Source organism: Lipotes vexillifer, unplaced genomic scaffold, assembly GCF_000442215.2.
Source record: "Lipotes vexillifer unplaced genomic scaffold, Lipotes_vexillifer_v1.1 scaffold168, whole genome shotgun sequence".
Classification (NCBI taxonomy): Eukaryota; Metazoa; Chordata; class Mammalia; order Artiodactyla; family Lipotidae; genus Lipotes; species Lipotes vexillifer.
In genome coordinates this window covers 1,929,001-1,951,135 of record NW_006773947.1, presented here as the reverse complement: position 1 = coordinate 1,951,135, position 22,135 = coordinate 1,929,001, and the positions used below count along the sequence as shown (strand labels likewise).

The 22,135-nt window shown below is 45.1% G+C and overlaps 1 protein-coding gene across 1 annotated transcript in view; it reads left to right on the top strand.

Moving 5' to 3' along the window:
* The first annotated feature begins 1,475 nt into the window (after positions 1-1,475).
* The window catches only part of LAMA3 (laminin subunit alpha 3), a 246,918-nt gene continuing 226,258 nt past the window's right edge, over positions 1,476-22,135 (top strand). Inside the window, exons 1-2 of the mRNA XM_007448619.1 lie at positions 1,476-1,820; positions 20,422-20,574. Coding sequence (XP_007448681.1) covers positions 1,527-1,820; positions 20,422-20,574 — 447 coding nt within the window. The 5' untranslated portion in view covers positions 1,476-1,526. The remainder of the gene's footprint in view (positions 1,821-20,421; positions 20,575-22,135) is intronic.

Sequence of the window (22,135 nt, the reverse complement as noted above, 5' to 3'; positions counted from 1 at the left end):
TTTTTTTTGCGGTACGCGGGCCTCTCACTGCTGTGGCTTCTCCCGTTGCGGAGCACAGGCCCCGGACGCGCAGGCTCAGCGGCCACGGCTCACGGGCCCAGCCGCTCCGCGGCATGCGGGATCTTCCCGGACCGGGGCACGAACCCGTGTCCCCTGCATCGGCAGGCGGACTCTCAACCACTGTGCCACCAGGGAAGCCCTTTGCCTTCTTATTTGCCTACTGATAAAATAATTTTGGAATCTTAGCTGTCTGTTGAACGTTTTCCTGCCAACGACCTTGTCCGGAAGGACTTTATAAAAAGAATGTAAAATCTTTCTCACTTTTCTGCAACCTTCTTTCATCAGTTTAGATAGGACCATACCACCTCTGCAGGACTATTCCAGGTAGTGCTGGGCACTCGTTCAGTTGCTTTATTAAAATATGAATGTTCTTATTAGGGCAAAGCAGTGTAGGTTCATGACTAGTTAGTTCTCTCTTCTTTCAACTGTTCCCCTTCAATCCCCATCTCAATCTTTGTTCGAGCAGTGCTCTCACACACTCCCTCGTTTTTCCTCCTCCGTCTTTCGAAGCTCTAGCCCTTCTTGCTCTGGGGCACTTGTGCCCGTCCTGGCCTGCAGCGATGACACCCCTCTCTAATTGTTAGAGGCCTCTGCGGGCTCCGTTTTGGTGAGGTGTCCTGCGTGCAAGACCAAGCCTCAGCCCTGGGAGGTGGGGGCTTCGCATCCTTTTCCCCAGAGGCTAACGTGACAGCTCGAGTAATACACTCGATGCCTCTGTTCACCTGTAAAATATAGCAGATGGGGCATCTGAAGAATTTCCTCCAAAGTACCTTTACCTCTGGGCACACTACAACTTGCACTAGTGGCTGTCTTTAAATTGTGTACATTCTGCCACTCCCAGTTCCCCAGAGCTCCTTTGATCTCACACTCAGTACGCGTGTGCAGTGCCATAGGTATCGTTGGCGCCCAGGGTCTGACAATTGATGGGACTTGTCCTTTGACAACTGAAACTCATCTGGGAAACCACAGCGTCTTTGGTGTAGGTTCTGCAGGCAGTGGCAGTTGCCTCTGCTGTCTCACCCCATTCGCCGCGAGCCTCCTTCCCGCTAGTCCGAGATCCACCGTGAGGCTCTGGAGAAGAGGACTCTCGGATCTATGCCCCGGCCGTGAGGCGGTCCAGGTCCCCGCCTCAGCCGCGGGGGTGGGAGCCGGGGACACGCCTTTCGCCCTCGCAGCCGGCGAAGCTGGCAGCGCGCAGCGCGCTGGCTGAGATAAAGTCTGCGGGCCGAGGCCGGGCGCTGTCAGCTCGTCATCCGGCGGGTGCCAGCTGCGGCCGCAGCACGTTCCAAACCCGAGGAGCCGCCCCCTCGCCGCGGGCTCCCGGCGCGTGGGGCGCGGGCGCGCCTCCGCCGACACCGCCCACACTCGGGCCGCGCTCGCTGGTCGCCTGAGGATCGTCCGCCGGGAACGCGGTGTCCCCGAGCCCCTTCGCCGGCCGCCGAGGCAGGAGGACCGCGCGCGGCGAGATGGCGGCAGCCGGGCGGGCTCGGGGCTGGGCACCGCGGTCAGTGCTGCCACTGCTCCCGCTGCTGCTGCTGCTTCTGCCGCCGCCCCCCGCCGGGTGCGCGACCGCTCGGGAGCCCGCGGCCCCGGCGCGGCTCAGCCTGCACCCGCCCTACTTCAACCTGGCCGAGGCGGCGAGGATTTGGGCCACCGCCACCTGCGGGGAGCGGGAGCCCGGCGGCACGCGACCCCGGCCCGAGCTCTACTGCAAGTTGGTGGGGGGGCCCACCGTCCAGAGCAGCGGCCATACCATCCAGGTAAGGTCCCAGGTCCCTCCCGGGCGGGCTCCCTCCCCGCGCGAGCCAGCCACCCTGGGCGAAGGGGTCGGGCCTTTTCCCCGCACTCTCGGGACCCGAGGCGACCGGGAAGGGCTCCCCCAAGCCCTGCGCGGGTCGGCGACCCCGGGAGGTGGGCGCGGTGCCCCCCGGGAGTGGTACTGGGGAGCACCGCCTCCGCTGATGCGCCGCTCGGGGCCGGGATGGGTATGCTTTGCCCATCCCGAGGTGAGTGCAGGCTGAGGTTAAGTTTGGGCTTGCCCAGGAGAAAGTCCGAAGCTGCGCTCTCGCGATGTATTGAACTGTGGTCCTGTCCTGCCTCCGTCACCCAGGTAGCGCCTGGCCAGGGCTTGAGCCCTCCTGGGCTTCACCGGCGCCCCTCCTTCGAGGCCCTTCATCTCCCCGACCTTATGCAGAGAAGCTGGTAGTAGTTAGATTCCGTGGTGTACTTAAAGAGAGAACTTTTGGACTGTATCAGTAGTACCATTCCCATCTCACCAGAAAAACGCGCCTCACCCCACAGCCTGAAGTGCCACCATCCAGAGCCATTAGGCGCGAGTGGACAGAGACACGGTGCTCAGAGCCCATCGGACTCCTACTGCGAACATCTGTGTAAATGCTAGTGTCACTGGTGCTTCATCAGCATGTGGAAATGTGCCAGGTCCTTGCATACGAGCCTCACAACAGCGCTGGGCACTGGATCAGGTGACCAGGTTAAGAAATGTGCCTACATCATCATGGAGGACATCTGGATTTGAACCCAGTCCGGACTCCAAATCCTCTTTACACTAAGACGTCGTTGCCTCCCTCCCAATCCCGGGAAGTATTGCTGAGGAAATTGTTGCCAGAAGAGGGAGTAATTTTGGAGTTTGGGCTCCCAAAGCGAAAGATTATCATTCCGAGTCTAGGTCAGTCTTTTAGAAGGTCTTTTGACTAAGCACTCCCATAAATGACAGGTTGTTGAACATGCAGTATATTCTTATGCGATAGATGCTAATTTATTTATAAATTACATGCATGTATGACTTTATTAATTTGTGTGTACTATAAAATATACAAAAATAGAAATAAAAATAATAATGATGAAAATACTTTTTTCTTTATTAAGAGCCCCAAATAGGGCTTCCCTGTTGGCGCAGTGGTTGAGAATCTGCCTGCCAATGCAGGGGACATGGGTTCGAGCCCTGGTCTGGGAAGATCCCACGTGCCGCGGAGCAACTGGGCCCGTGAGCCACAATTACTGAGCCTGCGCGTCTGGAGCCCGTGCTCCACAACAAGAGGGGCCGCGATAGTGAGAGGCCCGCACACCGCGATGAAAAGTGGCCCCTGCTTGCCACAACTAGAGAAAGCCCTCGCACAGAAACGAAGACCCAACACAGCCATAAATTAATTAATTAAAAATTGCAACCTCCCTTAAAAAAAAAAAAAAGAGCCCCAAATAATTTTGCTTTCTCTAAATGTTTTGTGACTTTGTATAACCAGTTATAAATAAATATTCAAATGTTAATCATATATGTAATTATTTTTGACAAGTGTAGTTTAGCACATATGATATAGCCATTCATAGTTAGTTTTACATTAATACTGGAATTTAGTAGCTGTCATCACTGAAAAAACACCTCAAAAATATGTAAATTCAAATGAAAGAACTGCATTGACTCCTGAGTTCCAGAACCAGCTGCATAATTTACAGTCTATTGCAAAATGAAATGGAGCTGCTTGTTCAAAAATTATGAATTTCAAGATGTGGGGATAGCAGAGCATTAAACTAAGTGAGGGGCCTTTCTAGGAGTGGGACCCTGTGAGAATTTCCTAAACTGTGGTACTCATACTTCTGCTCCATCCTCCAATTATTCTAAAAGTTTTTTTTAAGTAGAAACTTGGCCAGTATATGTTCATTTTTCAAGTGGAATTCAGTACTTCCTGATAGGAAAGTGTTGTGTTTTAATGCTATAAACAATAGATTCAAAGTTCATTCTTCATTTGGAAAAATGTTACAAAATTCTGTTTCCATGTTTTTAAAATGTGCAAATATAAGAACTTTTAGAGTAACACAGTTCTAACTTTTCAGCAACAAAAGATGACACATTTCCAAACATCTGTTTTACGAAATGCTCTTTCCAAAGTATGCATTTCTTTAGAATTTACTTTTTCACACATTTTTTTTTTTTTTCGGTACGCGGGCCTCTCACTGTTGTGGCCTCTCCCATTGCGGAGCACAGGCTCCGGACGTGCAGGCTCAGCGGCCATGGCTCACGGGCCCGGCATGCGGGATCTTCCCGGACCGGGGCACGAACCCATGTCCCCTGCGTCGGCAGGCGGACTCTCAACCACTGCGCCACCAGGGAAGCCCTTTCACATATTTTTAAAACAAAACCTTTTCTTTGATGGAACGAAGTACTTCTATTACTTTGTAAATATCTATCAGGAAGTATATTACTGGCAGTCACTTGTCATCCCAGCAAAAGTCAGCCAATTTGGAATTTTTGTGAAAAAAAATGTATAACTCATCTTTAAATTTAAGAGGTCTTTTAAGTACTTTTCCATGAGAAAACCAGTGAGCCTGTGTAGTCAAAAGTATTTCATAATCACTCCCCATTTCAGTACAAGGTTTTAACTGTTCTGCTACTTAGGAGAATAGAATCCACATGTCCACTTTGCCAGGTGCACGTGCGCTTCGTGTGTCCTGATTAGATGGTAGCCTGGTGAAACCTCTCCTCTTCCCTTGAACAGACACTCAGGACTCTTGTGACCTGCTAACTTGTAGACTGGATGAAGGCCTTCAGGCAATCTGTATATTAAGTATTAGAAAAATTGAATTTCTTCACTTTAAGTAAAATAAACAGTTTTAATATTCCCTTCTTGCACCCCACTAGATTGCCTGGCACACCCAGCTTTGGAGAGAATTGTTCTAATTGTGGGGAGAGTAAATGTAAGGAGAAGGAAGTTATCGAGGAAATTTTCAGCCGTCTCTTCTCCCCAGATTTGCCTAGAAATGGGCCAACTCTCATTCTCCTCAGCTGGAATTTTTATTAAGTGTCATAAGTTGGCACTACTGTTTTGGGAAGTCCAGAAAAGTCACTTTTCTTGTTCCGATTGAGTTTCCAGAATAGGTGCTTAAACCTGGGTCCACAAGCCTAGATAGAGGAGGAAGTGCCTTTCTGAGCTCACTCAACAGACTGCATTTCTAGGCCAAGGTGTAGCCTGCAGGAAAAGGATGCTATCTGGTGTTTTGCCTTATTCTTTCTGTAAAAACTGGGGGTGAACAAAAGTGCTTTCTGCGTTCACAGTTGAGGGCCTGAGCAGGTGCACTGACTGCTGATGTGAGAGGTTCTCTTGTAATGAGGAGAGAAGCATGTTGGAGACAAGAAGGAGCAGGCAAATTCCAGAAGCTGGGCTGTTAGACACTTGTTCCAGCCCAGTGTTGGCAGCAGCTGGTGCAGACCTGCCTTTCAGAAAAGTGGGTGTGGTGGGAGACAGGTGGAGGAAAGGAAGAGAGATTATGATTAATCATGTGGCTGTACCTGAGTGATAATCATTTTGAATCTGCTCATGTACAGCTCAAGATGGGGAATGGAGAAGACCTAACAAAAAAAGTTCGACTTCTTTGAACTTTCTAAAAATAGATCTTTGGGAGCCAGCCAGAGTTTAGAATTTCAGGCCAAAAGGGTGCAAAAAATGTAAAAAAATGGATAAAAGTCACATCTTAGAAAAAAACCCAGGGTTTATGGTCCTGATTCTATAGTAACAATGCTGATACTTGAACGGTAGCGTGTGTCAACAGGCAGAGCGTTTAAAAAGTCTGCATTTTGTTTGTTGGGTGAAAAATGTTTGCTGTGGTTTCTCTGGACTTAAGATTCATTAAATAAGATTTTGTACACTTGCTACTGCTCAGACATTAAGTTTTTGGTGTTTGAGAGCTCTGTGATTCAGGGATCCTATCTGTCTGGTTCGCAGCTACCTCTCCAGTGCTGAGCACAAAAGCCTGGAACAGAATAGGTGCTTGGAAAAGATTGAATGAAAGGATGGTGGAGTGAAGGTACAGTTGAAGTTAATATAAAGAGTAGACAAGAAAAGTATGCAAATTAGTTCTATTCTGATGGAAAGTAATTATAACCGAAATACGTCACAATTTGCACTTTGACTTTAAATGTTTACTAGCCTATGGAGTGTAAAGACATTATTACAGTCGGCCCTCAGTATCCTTGGGTTTCGCATCCACAAATTTAACCAACTGTGGGTCAAAAATACTCGGGAGAAAAAAAATCCAGAAAGTTCCCCAAAGCAAAACTTAGATTTGCCCTATGCTGGCAACTATTTACATAGCATTTACATGGCATTAGGTATTATAGGTAATCTGGAGATGATTTAAAGTACGTGGGAGAATGTACGTACGTTATATGCAAATACTATGATGCCATTTTATATAAGGGACTCGAGCATCTGCAGATTTTGGTATCTGTAGGGCTCCTGGAACCAGTCCTTCACAAATACCAAGGGAGGACTGAATTTACTGACATCTGATAGAGGTGATGATAAAATGGAAGTGGAAGGCTGTGTTGAAAATATAACCTGGGGTTTGGTTTAGCTTGGCATAAACACTATGCTCACAAAAAATGACCTGCACGTATTTACCAAACACATGATCTTTTTTTTTCTTTTTTCTGACCACGCTGTGCCGCTTGTGGGGATCTTAGTTCCCTGACCAGGGATCAAACCCGCGCCCCCTGCAGTGGAAGTGCAGAGTTACCACTGGACCGCCAGGGAAGTCCCAGCAAACATATGATCTTGATTTTGTACATCGACAGTTCAACATATTTTTATAAGTTCTTTCAGTGCACTTTGATTTATGCATAAGAATTTGTATTTAACCTAAATGATATTGATAGAGAAGTACACTCACCTGAGTTATGGCTAAGAGCGAGCATGCTTGCCACAAAGCAGTCCCAGTTGTGTGTTTGTGTAACTTGCACTAATAGCCATAAAGGAAACTCAACTTCACTAAGGCTCTGTTTATAAAACTATTGTGAAAGAGAGCCATTTGTTAACTTCAACAAGGGCCTTTTCCTTTGTGATATAGATGTGAAAATTTGGGGGAAATCTAAAACATTTACTGTGTCCATTGATATATTTGTAACAATTATTAATAGAGTTATTTCAAAACTTCAAATGATTACAGCCAGCAGTTGAAGGACAAATGATTCTTTTTTTAAAATTAATTAATTTATTTATTTTTGGCTGCATTGGGTCTTCGTTGCTGTGCATGGGTTTTCTTGAGTTGTGGCAAGAGGGGGCTACTCTTGGTTGTGTGCGGGCTTCTCATTGTGGTGGCTTCTCTTGTTGCGGAGCACGGGCTCTAGGCATGTGGGCTTCAGTAGTTTTGGCACGAGGGCTCAGTAGTTGTGGCGCACAGGCTTAGTTGCTCTGTGGCATGTGGGATCTTCCCGGACCAGAGCTTGAACCCATGTCCCCTGCATTGGCAGGCAGATTCTTAACCACTGCGCCACCAGGGAAGCCCCGAGGCATCATTTAAATACCATAACTTGCATCCATTTTAAGTGTGAATTCAATAATTTTTAGAAAGTGTATAGAGTTGTGCAACTATTACGAGAGTCTAGTTTTAGAACATATATATATGTATATATATATATATATATATATATAAATCCATTCTGCCAGTCTCTGCTTTTAACTAAGTCTAATCCATTTACATTTAAAGTGATTATTGATAATGAAGGACTTATTTCTGCCATTTTGCTATTTGTCTTATATATAAGACAAATGTCTTATATATATATATGCATTATATATTTTTTGGTCCCTCAGTTCCTCTATTACTGTTTTCTTCTGTGTTTAATTAATTTTTCTAATGTGTCATTTTGATTTCCTCCTCATTTCCTGTTCTGTTAATTTTTTTTTTTAATTTATATTTTGGCTGTGCCGTGCGGCATGCGGGATCTTAGTTCCCTGACCAGAGATTGAACCTGTGCCCCCTGCAGTGGAAGCTGGAGTCTTAACCACTGGGCTGCCAGGGAAACCGCTGTAAATTTTTAAAAGTAATTAGTGCTTACTCTGAGGATTACAATTAATATCCTAAATTTATAACAATCCAATTTGATTTGACATCAACTTAATTTCAATAGCATCTAAAACTCTGCTCCTATATAGGTCTGTCCCCCCTTTTATGATGTTATTGTCACAAATTACATCTTTACACATTGTTGCCCCTTAAGATAAAAACATAATTATTGTTCTATGCATTTGTGTTTTAAATCGTATAGGAAAAAAAGAGTTACAAACCAAAAATACAATAATGCTGGCTTTTTAATTTACCTATGTAGTTATTTGTACTGGTGTTCTGTATTTCTTTGTATGGCTTTGAGTTACTGTCTAATGTCCTTTAATTCAGTTTGAAGGACTCCCTTTAACATTTCTTGTAGGGCAGGTCTACTAGCAACAAACTCCTTCAGCTTTTCTTTGGGAATGTCTTAATTTCTCCTTCATTTTTGAAGAATAACTTTACCAGGTATAGAATGCTTGCCTGACAGTCTTTTTCTTTCAGCACTTTATCGTCTCACTGCCATCTGGCTTCCATGGTTTCCAGTGAAAAATAAGTTGTTAATCTTACTGAGGATCCCTTATATGTGATAAATTGCTTCTCTCATGTTGCTTTCAAGATTTTCTCTTTGTCTTTTGACAGTTTGTTTATAATGTGTCTCAGTGTGGATCTTTCTGTAGATGACTAGCCTTTTTATGGCCCAATTTTCTTAAATGACCAAGGAAACTCCTGTGAGGGAAAATACATCCTCTCACTGTAGATATTATCAAACTACTCTCACTTAGAGATGAAGAACTCTGGCTCTACAATCATGTAGACCTGAGTTTGAATTCTAACTCTACCAGCTCTCTGACCTTGGAAAATTGCAAAATCTCAGTTTTCTCATATATAAAACAGGATTAATAAACCTGTGTATCTCACAGGTTTATTTGGAGGATAAAAGCACTTAGCATGGGCTTCCCTGGTGGCGCAGTGGTTGAGAGTCCGCCTGCCGATGCAGGGGACACGGGTTCGTTCCTCGGTCCGGGAAGATCCCACACGCCGCGGAGCGGCTGGGCCCGTGAGCCATGGCCACTGAGCCTGCGTGTCCGGAGCCTGTGCTCCGCAACGGGAGAAGCCACAGCAGTGAGAGGCCCGCGTACCGCAAAAAAAAAAAAAAAAAAAAAAGCACTTAGTATTTTTCTTGGCACATAGTGCTCAATAAATGTGTTTTTTCATGGAGAGAAAAAATTCTTTTTAAGACTTCTAAAGTGGTAAGCTACAAAAATGATTTATCACAATAGTCATTTTAAATTTTTGAGTAAAAAGTTCTTTTAGTGATGAAGTGTATGGTGCATTATACACTGAACACATTTGGCATGCTGAATAATCCACAGGCATAAAGACATTTATAGCCTTCTATAGAATAGCAATGTTGAATTGTTTTGGTAATGTGTTAATAACTAGTTCAGATATTATTTATGTAGTGACTTCATTTATTTATGTACTTTCTGGTAACACAAGATGTTCCAGGGTCACTTTTAATTTTCTTTGCTCCAGCGTTGGAACTAACTACTTTTCCAAAAAGCTCTTTTTTTTTTTTTTTTTTTAATTGAGTGTGGTATGTAGAAACCAAGTCTGGATATGAGGTGTGCTCATTGTTACCAGTGTGTCATTGCTTCTAGACCCTTTCAGGGGACAGAGCTAGGAGTTATATGTGTATCTACTAATTCCTATATACACCCACATCATATATACACACATTTTTATCAGCTAAACTAACCTTTTTGGGGAGGTATTAATTTTTTAAGGTGAATTTTGGTAGCACTAATACATTCTTCCAGATCATAAATTTATTTCCCGTTGTGATTTAGGCTTTCACAAAACCTGTGTTAACTTTTGCTCAACATTCTGGAACCATTTGCCTAGTGAGGAAAAGATTTATTAAATGGTACCTCAGTGGTCTTAGTCAATAGAACTGCCTGTGTTGTGCTGTATACATGGGCTCCTGGCCAAGGGGGCTGAAAATCCAGCCCGGGCAAGGCTGTATCTGCTCAGAGGCAGGGAGCCTTTTTCTGCTTCTCAAAAAAGAGCTGTTTGCATGAGCTAGCAGATCCTTGATTAGATCCCTCCTGCCAACAGGGTGGAACCTGCCCTGGGGAGAGCCAACTCATTGAGTGCCATGTGTCCTGCCCGTTTCTCAATATCATAAGCGTATTGTATTCTCTTGGTTTTCCCATCCTAGATGTTTAGAAAATACATGTGGAAGTAATAAATGAATATTAGCTTGAGAGAAATATGGGTTTTAATTAGATTATCTATGCATATCTTAACTGTGGGGTATAGATGTAATTCTCCATTACTTTCAAGTTGCACTATATACTGTGTACAGGAGTGATACCAAATTAAGGGAGGGGGCGGGCAGAATGGGGAATAGGGAGAACAGCCTAGTAACCAGGAGACTTGCTCCCCTGTTGTTTTTTTCTTTTTTTGGTTCAATAGCTCCCCTGTTTAACGTGGAGTATTAATTTAACACTTAACCGGTACCTGGCACTGTTCTAAAGCCCCTTTCACAAACTTCTTAATCCTCACAACAATTTATAAAGGAGGTACTCTTAGCACACTCAATGTACAAATGAGGAAACTGAAGCACAGGGAGGTTAAGTGATTTGTTCAAGGTCACGCAGCTAGTATGTGGAAAAGCCAGGTACTCTGGCTGCAGAGTTCATGCTTTTTACCTGCTGTGCTATGCTGCCACTGCCAAGCCAACTACTCTTTCCTCAGAGTTCCAGCCAAACTCTGTGCCACCTCCCTAACTCCATTCATGGCCTTGGAGCCATTGATTTTCATGTCTGTATCCTTATTAATTCATGAGCTTCCTTAGTGTGAGGCCACATTTTCCTGTTGTTTGTCTTCCCTGCGGCAGCTTATCACAGACACTTCACAGATGCTTTTTGGAGAAATGTTCAAAGGGCAACACCATCATAGAATTTTCCTACTAGAGCAACACCTTGATGGAAGTGCTGTTTGACAGAAAAAATACCTGACTTTCAACAACCTGCCTTTGGAAGACAGTTGTGGCCCTGGTGTGTTGAATTTCAAAGTAGTGCCTAATGTAGTGGCAGAGACCAATGACTAGGACTGGACCACCAGAAGCTGGAAGAGGCAAGGAAGGATCCTTCCTCTACGGGTTTCAGAGGGAAAGGGGCCCTGCCAATGCCTTGATTTCAGACTTTCAGCTTCCAGAACTGTGAGACGATAACTTTCTGTTGTTCTAAGCCACCCAGTTTGTGGTACTTTGTTACGGCAGCTCAGCTTAGTCCGTTTGGGCTGCCGTAACAAAAAAATAGATTGGTAGCTTATAAACAACAGAAATTTATTTCTCACAGTTCTGGAGGCTGGGAAATCCAAGGTCAAGGTGTGGGCAGATTCAGTGTCTCGGGAGGACCCATTTCCTGTTCACTGATTGCTGTTTTTTCACTGCCCTTACAAAGTGGGAGGGGTGAGGGAATCTCTCCAGGGCCTCTTTTATAAGGGCACTAATTCCGTTCATGTAGGTGGAACCGTCATCCTAATACCATCATCTAGTGGGTTAGGTCTTAACATATGAATCTGGGGGAGGGACACAGATACTCAGTCCCTAGCAGTGGCTTCAGCTTTAAGCCAGATAACCAACCTCTCGGTCAGTCAGCAGTGTTTATTGACCAGCGTGTGAGTTATCTGTGTATGGGAGGGTGAAGGATGGGGGGACTGCATGAAGCTCTTGGGCGGTCCTAGGGTCTCTGCTTTTGAGACTTTGCAATCTGATATTCAAAATTAGTCCCTGAACAGAATAAGGAGAGCTCTTGGTTGAACAAATATTTAGGGACCACCCGTATTGAGAGTAATCCTTAAATATGAAGAACGTATCAGTGGGGCATAAAATAAGGATTTGCCTGTTAACACAGGTGGGGTGGTGGGAGTCTGGGGGCTCTGGACACAGTGAGCTGCACAGAGCCCAGCGGTTGGGTGATTCCTTTACTAGTGAGGGCTCTGGGGGCTGCATCAGGGGAAGGATGGGGTGGGATTGTGAAATGAAAGGCCCAGCTCCTTGTTTCCTGAGATTGGCTCTGCAGAGACTGAATATGGCTGAGGGTTTGTGTATACAAAAGACGGTGGCAAAGATGCTATGCAAGGTAGTTTGCCTAGTGATTTGATGAGAACACAAAAATTTGAGACTTTCAAACTTTTCTATATGTCTTATCTGTTCCTAAGTGATGTTCCTATTTCATTGTGACAGCTGATCACTTGATGTATCTTTAATGTGACATTGAATTTCGCATGTTTTTAATGTACCAGAAAAAGTGGCAGAAGTTGCTGAGAGACCTCTTTAGGAAAATCTTTTAGTAAGATTGCCACAAGCTAGTTGATTTTTTTTTCCTCTTGTTTTATTTTGTTATCTTTTAGGTCAAATAGTAGACTTTTATTTAAATAAAAATATACCTTGAAGGCATTTTTTCTAATAGAAATACCAGGACCTGATAAAGTTTTCATTCCCTTTCTCTGAGCACCATGCTGGCTTTGAAGTAACACTTCATACCCCTCACATACCTGGTGTTACATGCAGCCACCTTTTTCTTTGATCAGTTGCTTGCTTTGGTTCTGGAGTGTGTTTTTTCCCTAGCTGTAATAGATAGCAACTGTCACTGTAGCTTAGGAAGACCACAGCTGAAAGAGTAAATCTGCTTGATTAACCACAAGGAAGATAAGGCCAAGGGCCTTCACAATCATGAAAGGAGTGTTTGTAACCAATGGTTCTCCATCTTCACTGAAGACAGAATACAAAGGGTGGTGTAGCTCTGCAGAGCGAGGGGTTGAGTTCAGCTGTGGAGGACTGCCTTCAGTGCTGCACCACTGAAAGGATTTTCAGAGAGGAGGGCGAGAAGGCTGTCTCCAGGTCAGAATCGTCTGTGTGAGTTTACGTTGCATCATAGGCAATCCAAAGGCTTTAATTGGGGCCTAGCAGGGCCCTAGCATGGGCAGCTGCCCTCCCCACACCAGTGCACTGCAGTTTTCTGGAGGGAGCTGCAGTCAAGGAGTCAGGCCCCCACGGACCAGCCATGCTCATATACTTATCTGCATTCTCTGCCCTAGAGCCTCTGTTTGGAGGCCTCCATTGAGACTCCTTTTTGGGGTGCTATCGGGGTGCTATGGGTGAGGCCCTTTCCCCCACTCGGACTTGGTACTGTTCTACTCCTCTCTGCATCCCCCTCCCAACTCCCTGGGTGCATAAGAAGGCAGGAGCCTTTTGTTTGGGGTTCCTGGGCAGTGAGATCATTCTCCTGTCATCTGACCCTTGCCTGGTGCCCTTCCATGAGGGAAATGGAACCCTGGGGAGCTGGCACCTTTCTCCTTTGCCTTTTGCCTGCACAGTCAGGCACAGGAAGTGAATGGTCTTGATTGCTGCTTTCAAATTAGCCCCTTGTCCTCCTTGACCACCTAACACCTGGCAGCTCACCCAGAGCTGTCTTTTGTGGACGATCCCTATTGTAGCTTTTTATCACCTAAGGAAAGAACTGCCGCCTGGAAGCATGCATGTACACATACTTGTGTGCAATATTCATCCACTACTATATTTAACAAATATTTATTGACATCTATGTGCCAGGCACAGAGGACAGGGATATGATGGGCTGGGAGTACAATTCCTAACAAGGCAGAGAAGGTCCCTGCTTATAAGCAGCTAACCTTCTATGGGGAGACTGTAACCAGTGAGCAAACTAATATGATAATTGTAGATTGTTATTGTGTCTTGGAGAGAATAAATGGGATTTTGCGATTGAGATTAAAGAGGGAAGCTTCTATAGGTCAAGTAGATGGAGAAGCTTTTCTAAGGAGTGTTATTGGTACAGAAAGCTGAGGGTTGAGAGGAAGCCAGCCCCAAGGAAAGGCTGGGAAAATGTGTTCCCGGCAGAGGACCAGCACGTGCAAGGGCCCTGAGGTGGGAACATGTTTGGTGTTTCTAGGAACTCAGAAAGCCACGCTGCCCTAGTTTTTATATGGTTTGAATGTTATCTCTGAGTGAGACCACTTTCCAGAATTTATAAATACTTCATTTTATTTTTGTATGTATGTATTCCCTTTCTGGTTCTCAAAAGAATTTAGGTGACTGATAACATTTTAAAAGGATGAATGAAAGAGTTGAGGGCATTAGGACAATGAGAAAATAAAGTGGTAAAGAGTGTAGTAGGGCTTCCCTGGTGGCGCAGTGGTTGGGAGTCCGCCTGCCGATGCAGGGGACACGGGTTTGTGCCCCGGTCCGGGGGGGGATCCCGCGTGCCGCGGAGCGGCTGGATGTGTGGGCCGTGGCCGCTGGGCCTGCGTGTCCGGAGCCTGTGCTCTGCAACGGGGGAGGCCGCGGCGGTGGGAGGCCTGCGTACCGCAAAAAAAAAAAAAAAAAAAGAGTGTAGTTATTTCATAAGGAGCTTAATAACTGAAATGGAATTGAGAGGGAAATATTCGGTTTGAGGAATGCAGCAGGTCGAGGTCAGACTGTCTCCTGAGGACAGTATCTGGCCCTTAGCAGGTCAATAGTTGACAGTTGGATGAATAAACTGTCAAGGCAGAGCTGCTTTTGTAGATCTAGGCTTTGGGATGAAGCTCTAAAGAGGAAGTGCTCTGGGTTTGGGGCATTGAGCAGACAGGCCTAAGTGTGGCCTGGCCCAACTCAGAAACCTGAGTTTATTTGCGAGCAGGCCACTTACCTGCAACTACAGGTACCAGGCGACCCCTTATTGCCAGTGATACGTATCGAGAACAAGAGAATAGAGGGAGAAGTGGAAGGAAGAGGATTATATGCAAACCATTAAAAAGATGGGTTTTACTTGTACACTGTTGGTGGGACTCTAAATTGGTGCAGCCACTGTGGAAAATAGTATGGAGGTTTCTCAAAAAACTAAAAATAGAACTACCATATGACCCAGCAATTCCACTCTTAGGTATATATCTGAAGAAAACAAAAACTAATTTGGAAAGGTACATGCACCTCAGTGTTCAGAGCAGCATTATTTACAATTGCCAAGATATGGAAGCAACCTAAGTGTTGATGAACAGATGAATGGATAAACACCCCAGTGGTTCCGATGGTGGTGTGATCACTTTATGGACGGCGTCTCACTGAATCATAAAAATCACCGCATAAGGTTGGTGGTGTTAGCCCGTTTTAACAAAGAGAAAGTGGAACCCAAGGGAGACTAAATAATTTTTTTTTTTTTTTTTTTGTGGTACGCGGGCCTCTCCCTGCTGTGGCCTCTCCCGTTGCGGAGCACAGGCTCCGGACGCGCAGGCTCAAGTGGCCACAGCCCACAGGCCCAGCCGCTCCACGGCATGTGGGATCTTCCCAGACCGGGGCACGAACCTGTGTCCCCTGCATCGGCAGGCGGACTCCCAACCACTGCGCCACCAGGGAAGCCTGAGACTAAATAATTTTTTTTTTTTTTTGCGGTACGCGGGCCTCTCACCGCTGTGGCCTCTCCCGTTGCGGAGCACAGGCTCCGGACGCGCAGGCTCAGCGGCCATGGCTCACGGGCCCAGCCGCTCCGCGGCACGTGGGATCTTCCCAGACCGGGGCACGAACCTGCGTCCCCTGCATCGGCAGGTGGACTCTCAACCACTGTGCCACCAGGGAAGCCCGAGACTAAATAATTTGACTAACATTTTGAAGCTGTGACTGGTAGAGGCAGGATTTAGACCTCCATCATTCTACTCCAAAATGCATCTCTTTGAAACAAATTAAAAGAAAAACCCTCTTGGGCTTCCCTGGTGGCGCAGTGGTTGAGAGTCCACCTGCCGATGCAGGGGACACGGGTTCGTGCCCCGGTCCGGGAAGATCCCACATGCCGCGGAGCGGCTGGGCCCGTGAGCCGTGGCCGCTGAGCCTGCACGTCCGGAGCCTGTGCTCCGCAATGGGAGAGGCCACAACAGTGAGAGGCCCGCGTACAGCAAAAAAAAAAAAAAAGAAAAACCCTCTGTAATTTGGCCTGAGTGGACATAGTTTTTGAGTAATAGGTATACATTTTGCAGATGTTTGCTTACCTGCCTTAAAAAATACATACCTGGGCTTCCCTGGTGGCACAGTGGTTAAGAATCCGCCTGTCAGTGCAGGGGACACGGGTTCGAGTCCTGGTCCGGAAAGATCCCACATGCTGTTGAGCAACTAAGCCCGTGCGCCACAACTACTGAGCCTGCGCTCTAAAGCCCACCAGCCACAGCTACTGAGCCCACATGCTGCAACTACTGAAGCCCACACGCCTAGAGCCCGTGCTCTGCAACAAGAGAAGCCACTGCAACGAGAAGCTTGCACACCGCAAAGAAAAGCAGCTCCCGCTCGCCACAACTAGAGAAAGCCCGCACGCAGCAACGAAGACCCAACACAGCCAAAAATAAAGAAATAAAAAATAAATAAATTAAAATATACGTACCTGGAACCAACCTGAAGCCCCTTGTTTGGTCCCTCAAATCCCTTCCTCCAGGGGCCCGGCACACTAGAGGGCAAAGCGCACCTTTCTGGTGGGGTGAAAGCTGTGTGTGGGCCGCAGAGCTGGGCGCTCTCCTGGGCTGTGTGATCGCCCTTCACCCCACTCTGTGCAGATGTTTAGGTGCTCAGGACATTTACAAGATGCTTGTAGGTGGGTAGAAGGTTGTAGGTAACCACACCCATGTGCTTTGTGCCTCTCAGAATGGAGAACGTTCTGAACAAGGTTTTGATAAAGGAGTAATCCCAAGTTGGGAATGGGCGCACTCCAGAATGTTCTCCACATCAGGGCTCCAGCTGGCTTGGGTCTGGCCACTTGCGACAGTGCCTTTAAGGCACGTAACCTCAGGAGCCTCGGTGAGTGATGGTGTGGAGGAGGGTTCGTGGTAGCGCAAACGTGGTGATCATGAAACAGGGCTGTCGATGGGTGAGCCGTGTTTTCTGTGCCTGCCGCAGGGCATGGGTGCAGCTAAGCTTCTGTCAGATGGGGTTCTCTCCTCAGCTGGATGTCTTCCCACACATCTGGTCGTGGGCAGGTGTTTGGAAAATCACATAATTGCTATTGCAGTGCGGCCTCACACTCCATCCAAATCTAAGACGGGGCTCTTTGATGCAGCTTCCAGAGCAGCCAGGCCAGGATGGAAAGCGTTCTGAGCTGTAAGGACTGTGGCCAGACCCACACATGGGTCCTGGTTCCTGCACGTCCCGGCTGTGTGGTTTGAGGTGAGGCCCTTCACCTCTGTGAGCCTTCACTTCTGGGTCTTTAGGTCCTGATGTGATACGAATCTGAGAATGTGGTGAAGATTCGGCAGGGAAGGCGTGGCATGTCTCTCCTGGGCTCCCACGCCCTACACGCTCGCTTGATCCCAGCGCCTGCTGGTGACATGTTGTGTTTGAGTTACTTCTCTTCTATCCCACTGAATTTCTTCCGGGGCCGGGTCCAGCTCTTAGCGTTTGTTCCTTTGTTTTTACCCCAGCATCCAACACAGTGCTCCACACATTGGTGGTGATTTGGAAAAGTTGAATAAATGAATGACTGTTCAGACAATAAAAGAAGTCGTGTTAGGGAGTGGTGCCGTAATCAACCTCTAGTTTCTTAGAACAAGACAGTGTTTATGCTGTGAATTCAGTTGCACAGTATTATATATGAGAGGCTTTTGGTTAAGGAGAATCATCAAAAATGTGAGCAGCTAGGAGAGACTAGTTTTTTTTCCCTCTTTCTAAAAGAGGGTAGGTCACTCCGTGGGCTTCTGGGCAAACACTGGCTTGTCCTCTGGGGACCTCCAGCCTTGGATCTCTACTCTCTTTTGTTGTTTATTTGAACAGTTTTGTCCCCTTTCCTTCTAGCCCTTTCTATTACATTTGCTGTTTCCCACACGACTAGGCTAATAATAGCTTTGACACAATTCAGAGCGTGAGTCCCTTGTCCTGTTTATCTTTCAATATTCTCTTCTCTGTCTGGAATAGCTTCTGATACAGAGTACATGGTCAGTACAGGTTTGTTGCCTGGATGGATGAATAACTGAACACAAGGATGTAAGAATCCTCTCTGTTCTCTGTCTGTCCCCCTCTTCTCTGACTTCTACCAGTTTTTGTCGTGCTTTTATTTATTTATGGTTATTTGAAAAATATTTGACCTCAGGTGCAGAATTAGATTAGATTATGGATTGTTCATGACCCTCAGTTTAAGACACGCTTTTATCATTGGTCCTTGCATGTTAAGCCTTAATGTGTATGTGGATGGATGGATTTTAAATAGTATAACAAGGGACTTCTCTGGTGGTCCAGTGGTTAAGACTCCACCCTTCCACAGCAGGGGGCATGGGTTTGATCCCTGGTCGGGGAACTGAGATTCTGCATGCCGTGCAGTGCAGCCAAAAAAAAAATTTTAATAGTATAATAAGCACCCATGAACTTGCTACCAAAACTCAAAATAGGGCCTTTGCAATAACTTATGTCTAACCATATGGTTTCCCCACCTCCCGTCTCTCTTTTTCTCTCAATCTGGGGTAACCATCATCCTGAATCCTTTATTAATTTTTCCTTTGCTTTCCTTTCTATATAGTTTTTTTTTTTTTTTTTGCCGTATGTGGTATATATATACCACATCTTTATCCATTCATCTGTTGATGGACCCAATGTTCTTAATTTTAATGTAGTCAAATCTGTCTCTTCCTTTGTGGTCAATGCTTTCTGAATCTTGTTTAAGAACTCATTCCTTGCTCCAAGTTCTTAAAGGTATTCACCTTTCTTTCCCACTGAGAGATTTTAAACTTTTATTTCTAATGGTAAGTCCTTAATTCATCTATGACAACAAAAAAGGAACATCTCCATTCCTCATATCTATACTCTGGAGATGGAGATGCATGTAGATTATAAGCATCCACATCCTCAGAGGAGATTTGCTTCTATCACATGTAAATCTTCTAAACTTCAAGAAATAATAATTTAATTCCCTCACCAAATAATTAAATGATTTCTAGGGAGAAAATGGGAAAAATAAAAATCATTAAAGGGCAAAATATTCATAAATATTAATATGTCCTAGCTTATATAGTTATCAATTATACTTATTATAATAATAAAATTTTGTAGAAAGGACTCAAACAATTTTTTGAAAAACCCTGAGGGGTTTATTCCTTTATTGGGCTTCTATGACATTCTAGGCTGAAGTGATATAGGGAAGGCAAGACACGTGTGGCCTCTGGGCTCGTGAACTGATGGGACTGCATTCCCCCCGGTGCTGCTCCTGTGTTACGGAAGTACCTTCGTGAAGGGTCAAAAGATAAAGTTGTACATAATATATCACCACATATGAAAGAGCCCTCTGTAACACACTTGATGAAAACATTCGGCCACACATGTAGCTCCACACCAGGATTGAATTTATCCTTGAGCCTTAAAAAATTAACTTCCAAGATGCTTGTCTGGGGCAGAGTCACCCTTTTGTCACAGCACATTTCTGGAGGGGCTGTGGGTCTAAGTTTGCTTCTCTGTCCCTCTCGTATGTGGTAGTTATGCCCTTAGATCATTTCATTGGGGAGCAAAGCAGTTCAGTATGTGACATCCATTACTGGGTAAGCACGAGGCTTTGAACCAGTTAAAAGTATATTCAATATATAAGAAAGGCGTATGGTCAGCTTTTTGAGTGGTAATGGTGCTAAAATTCATTACAAAAACAAAACAAAATAGAATCAAGAGAATCTGCCTACTAAAAAAGAGTAATTCAGTAAGAAGATGAGATGATATCAGTAGAATCAGAATTCAGTAGAGATGATACCACTCCAGGTAAAAATGGATTCCCACTTACCTACTGAGTTAACTGCCGACTTCTCACTCCGGTATCCACAGCCCAGCCACATCTCCCCCACTTACCTTTCAAGTGTAGTTTTCCATTACTTATGCTCTTGTTCAAATGGACCAGCTGGTCTCTGTGCCTTTGCTGGTGCTCGTTCCTCCACCTGGAACACCTTCCTTGTTGACTGCTCACTGACACTTACCAACCTCCTCTCCATCCTCACAGGCAGCTGAAATCCCACCTCTTCCACCGTGCCTTAGACCCAGCGCTCTATACTCTTGCCAAACCTACTTCCTTTATTGTTACTTGTATGCTTATCACCTCCACTGGGGCTGTGAGCAGGGATCCTCTTTGTATCCCAGGGCTTGACACAGAACTTGCAGAGGAGGATGTAAAGAGCAAAAAGGATTTGCTGAAGGAGAACATCATTGCATCCCAGGCACAACAGGCTCTTCTTAAAGTGTCATACAAGACAAGAAAAACATAGCTCTAACTGATGGAAGATAAATATAATGTGTATCCTAGAAACACGATAAACAGAGGTATAAACAGGTGATATGGTTTAAGACTGAACGAAAAAGAGAAAGCCTTACTACTGTCTTCAGAAAACATAATGATGAAATTCAATAGCTGAATTCTCTAAGCTTTAGAAAACAGTCTTTGTTTCAATTACCTCTTCTACTAAATTGATAAGAAAAAACTACTTGACAATAAAACAAGACCTTTATTATTTCAGGGCCAGTTCTGTGACTATTGCAATTCCGAGGACCCCAGGAAAGCACACCCCATCACCAACGCAATTGATGGATCCGAACTTTGGTGGCAAAGCCCTCCTCTCTCCTCAGGCACGCGATACAACAAAGTTAACGTCACCTTGGATCTGGGGCAGGTGAGTTGGGGCATTTCATCTGGAATGAGGAAAAATTAGTTTGGATCATTGTTTCTGTGGTTATTTCTTTTTTAATTAATTTTTTATTGGAGTATAGTTGATTTACAATGTTATGTTAGTTTCTGCTGTACAGCAAAGTGAATCAGTCATACACATACATATATCCTCTGTGGTTATTTCTTTTTTAATTAATTTTTTATTGGAGTATAGTTGATTTACAATGTTATGTTAGTTTCTGCTGTACAGCAAAGTGAATCAGTCATACACATACATATATCCTCTGTGGTTATTTCTGATATAATAATGATTATTTTAAAAACAAACTTCAGTTTCAGTTCACTAATCACTGTGAAACCTGTTACATTAATATTTGTGTCCCTTGACACCCAGCACAGTGCCTGTCACGAGGCAGACACCCATACCTGTCTATTAAATGAGTTAAAAAATAGTTGTAAGTAGTATCATTGGCAAAGGTGTTTTTTATTATTATTTTTGGCTGTGGTAAAGTACATATAAGATAAAATTTAACATATTAGCCTTTTTTTTTGTTTTTTTTTTTGCTGTACGTGGGCCTCTCACTCTTGTGGCCTCTCCCGTTGCAGAGCACAGGCTCCAGTTGCGCAGGCTCAGCGGCCATGGCTCATGGGCCCAGCCACTCCGCGGCATGTGGGGCATGTGGGATCTTCCCGGACCGGGGCACGAACCCGCGTCCCCTGCATCAGCAGGCGGACTCTCAACCACTGCGCCACCAGGGAAGCCCATATTAGCCATTTTTAAGTGTACAGTTCAGTAGTGTTAAACAGATTCACATGGTTGTGAAATCAATCTCCAGAACTCTTTTTTATCTTGCAGAACTGGCCCTCTGTACTCATTAAACACTAACTCCCCATTCTACCTTCTATCTCTATGAATTTGACTACCCTTGATACCTCATATAAGTGGAATCATACTGTATTTGTCCTTTTATGACTGGCTTATTTCACTTAGCAGAATGTCTTCAGGGTTCATCCATGTTGCAGCATGTGTCAGAATTTCCTTTCTTTTAAAGGCTGAATAATATTCCATTGTATGGGTATCACATTTTGTTTATCCATTCATCCATCAATGGACACTTGGGTTGCTTCCACCCTTATGCTATTGTGAATAATGCTACTATGAACATGGGTATGGCAGAGATGTTTTTATAGCATTCTCTTTCCTGGAAATTCTGACTCTGGACACTGACTACCATAGTTTTTGTCCTTGTTTGGCCAGCTGGTCCACGAGGGTACCTGACTCAGACCTGTCCTCCTGTGGTAGGCTAAGATGGTCCCCACAATGCTTCCCTCCTGGTGTACATGGCCCTCTCTTTTGACTGTGGACAGCACTAGAAATATGATGGATGTCATTTCCGTGATAAAGTGGCATCATATGACAAAGATGAAGGGATTTTGCAGATGCGTTTAAGGTCCCAAGTCAGCTGCTCAAAAGGGAGCCTATCCTGAGAGACCTCTCCTAATTAAGGGAGCTCTTAAAAGTGACTGAGCCCTACCCCAAGGAAGAGATTTGAAACATGAGAAAT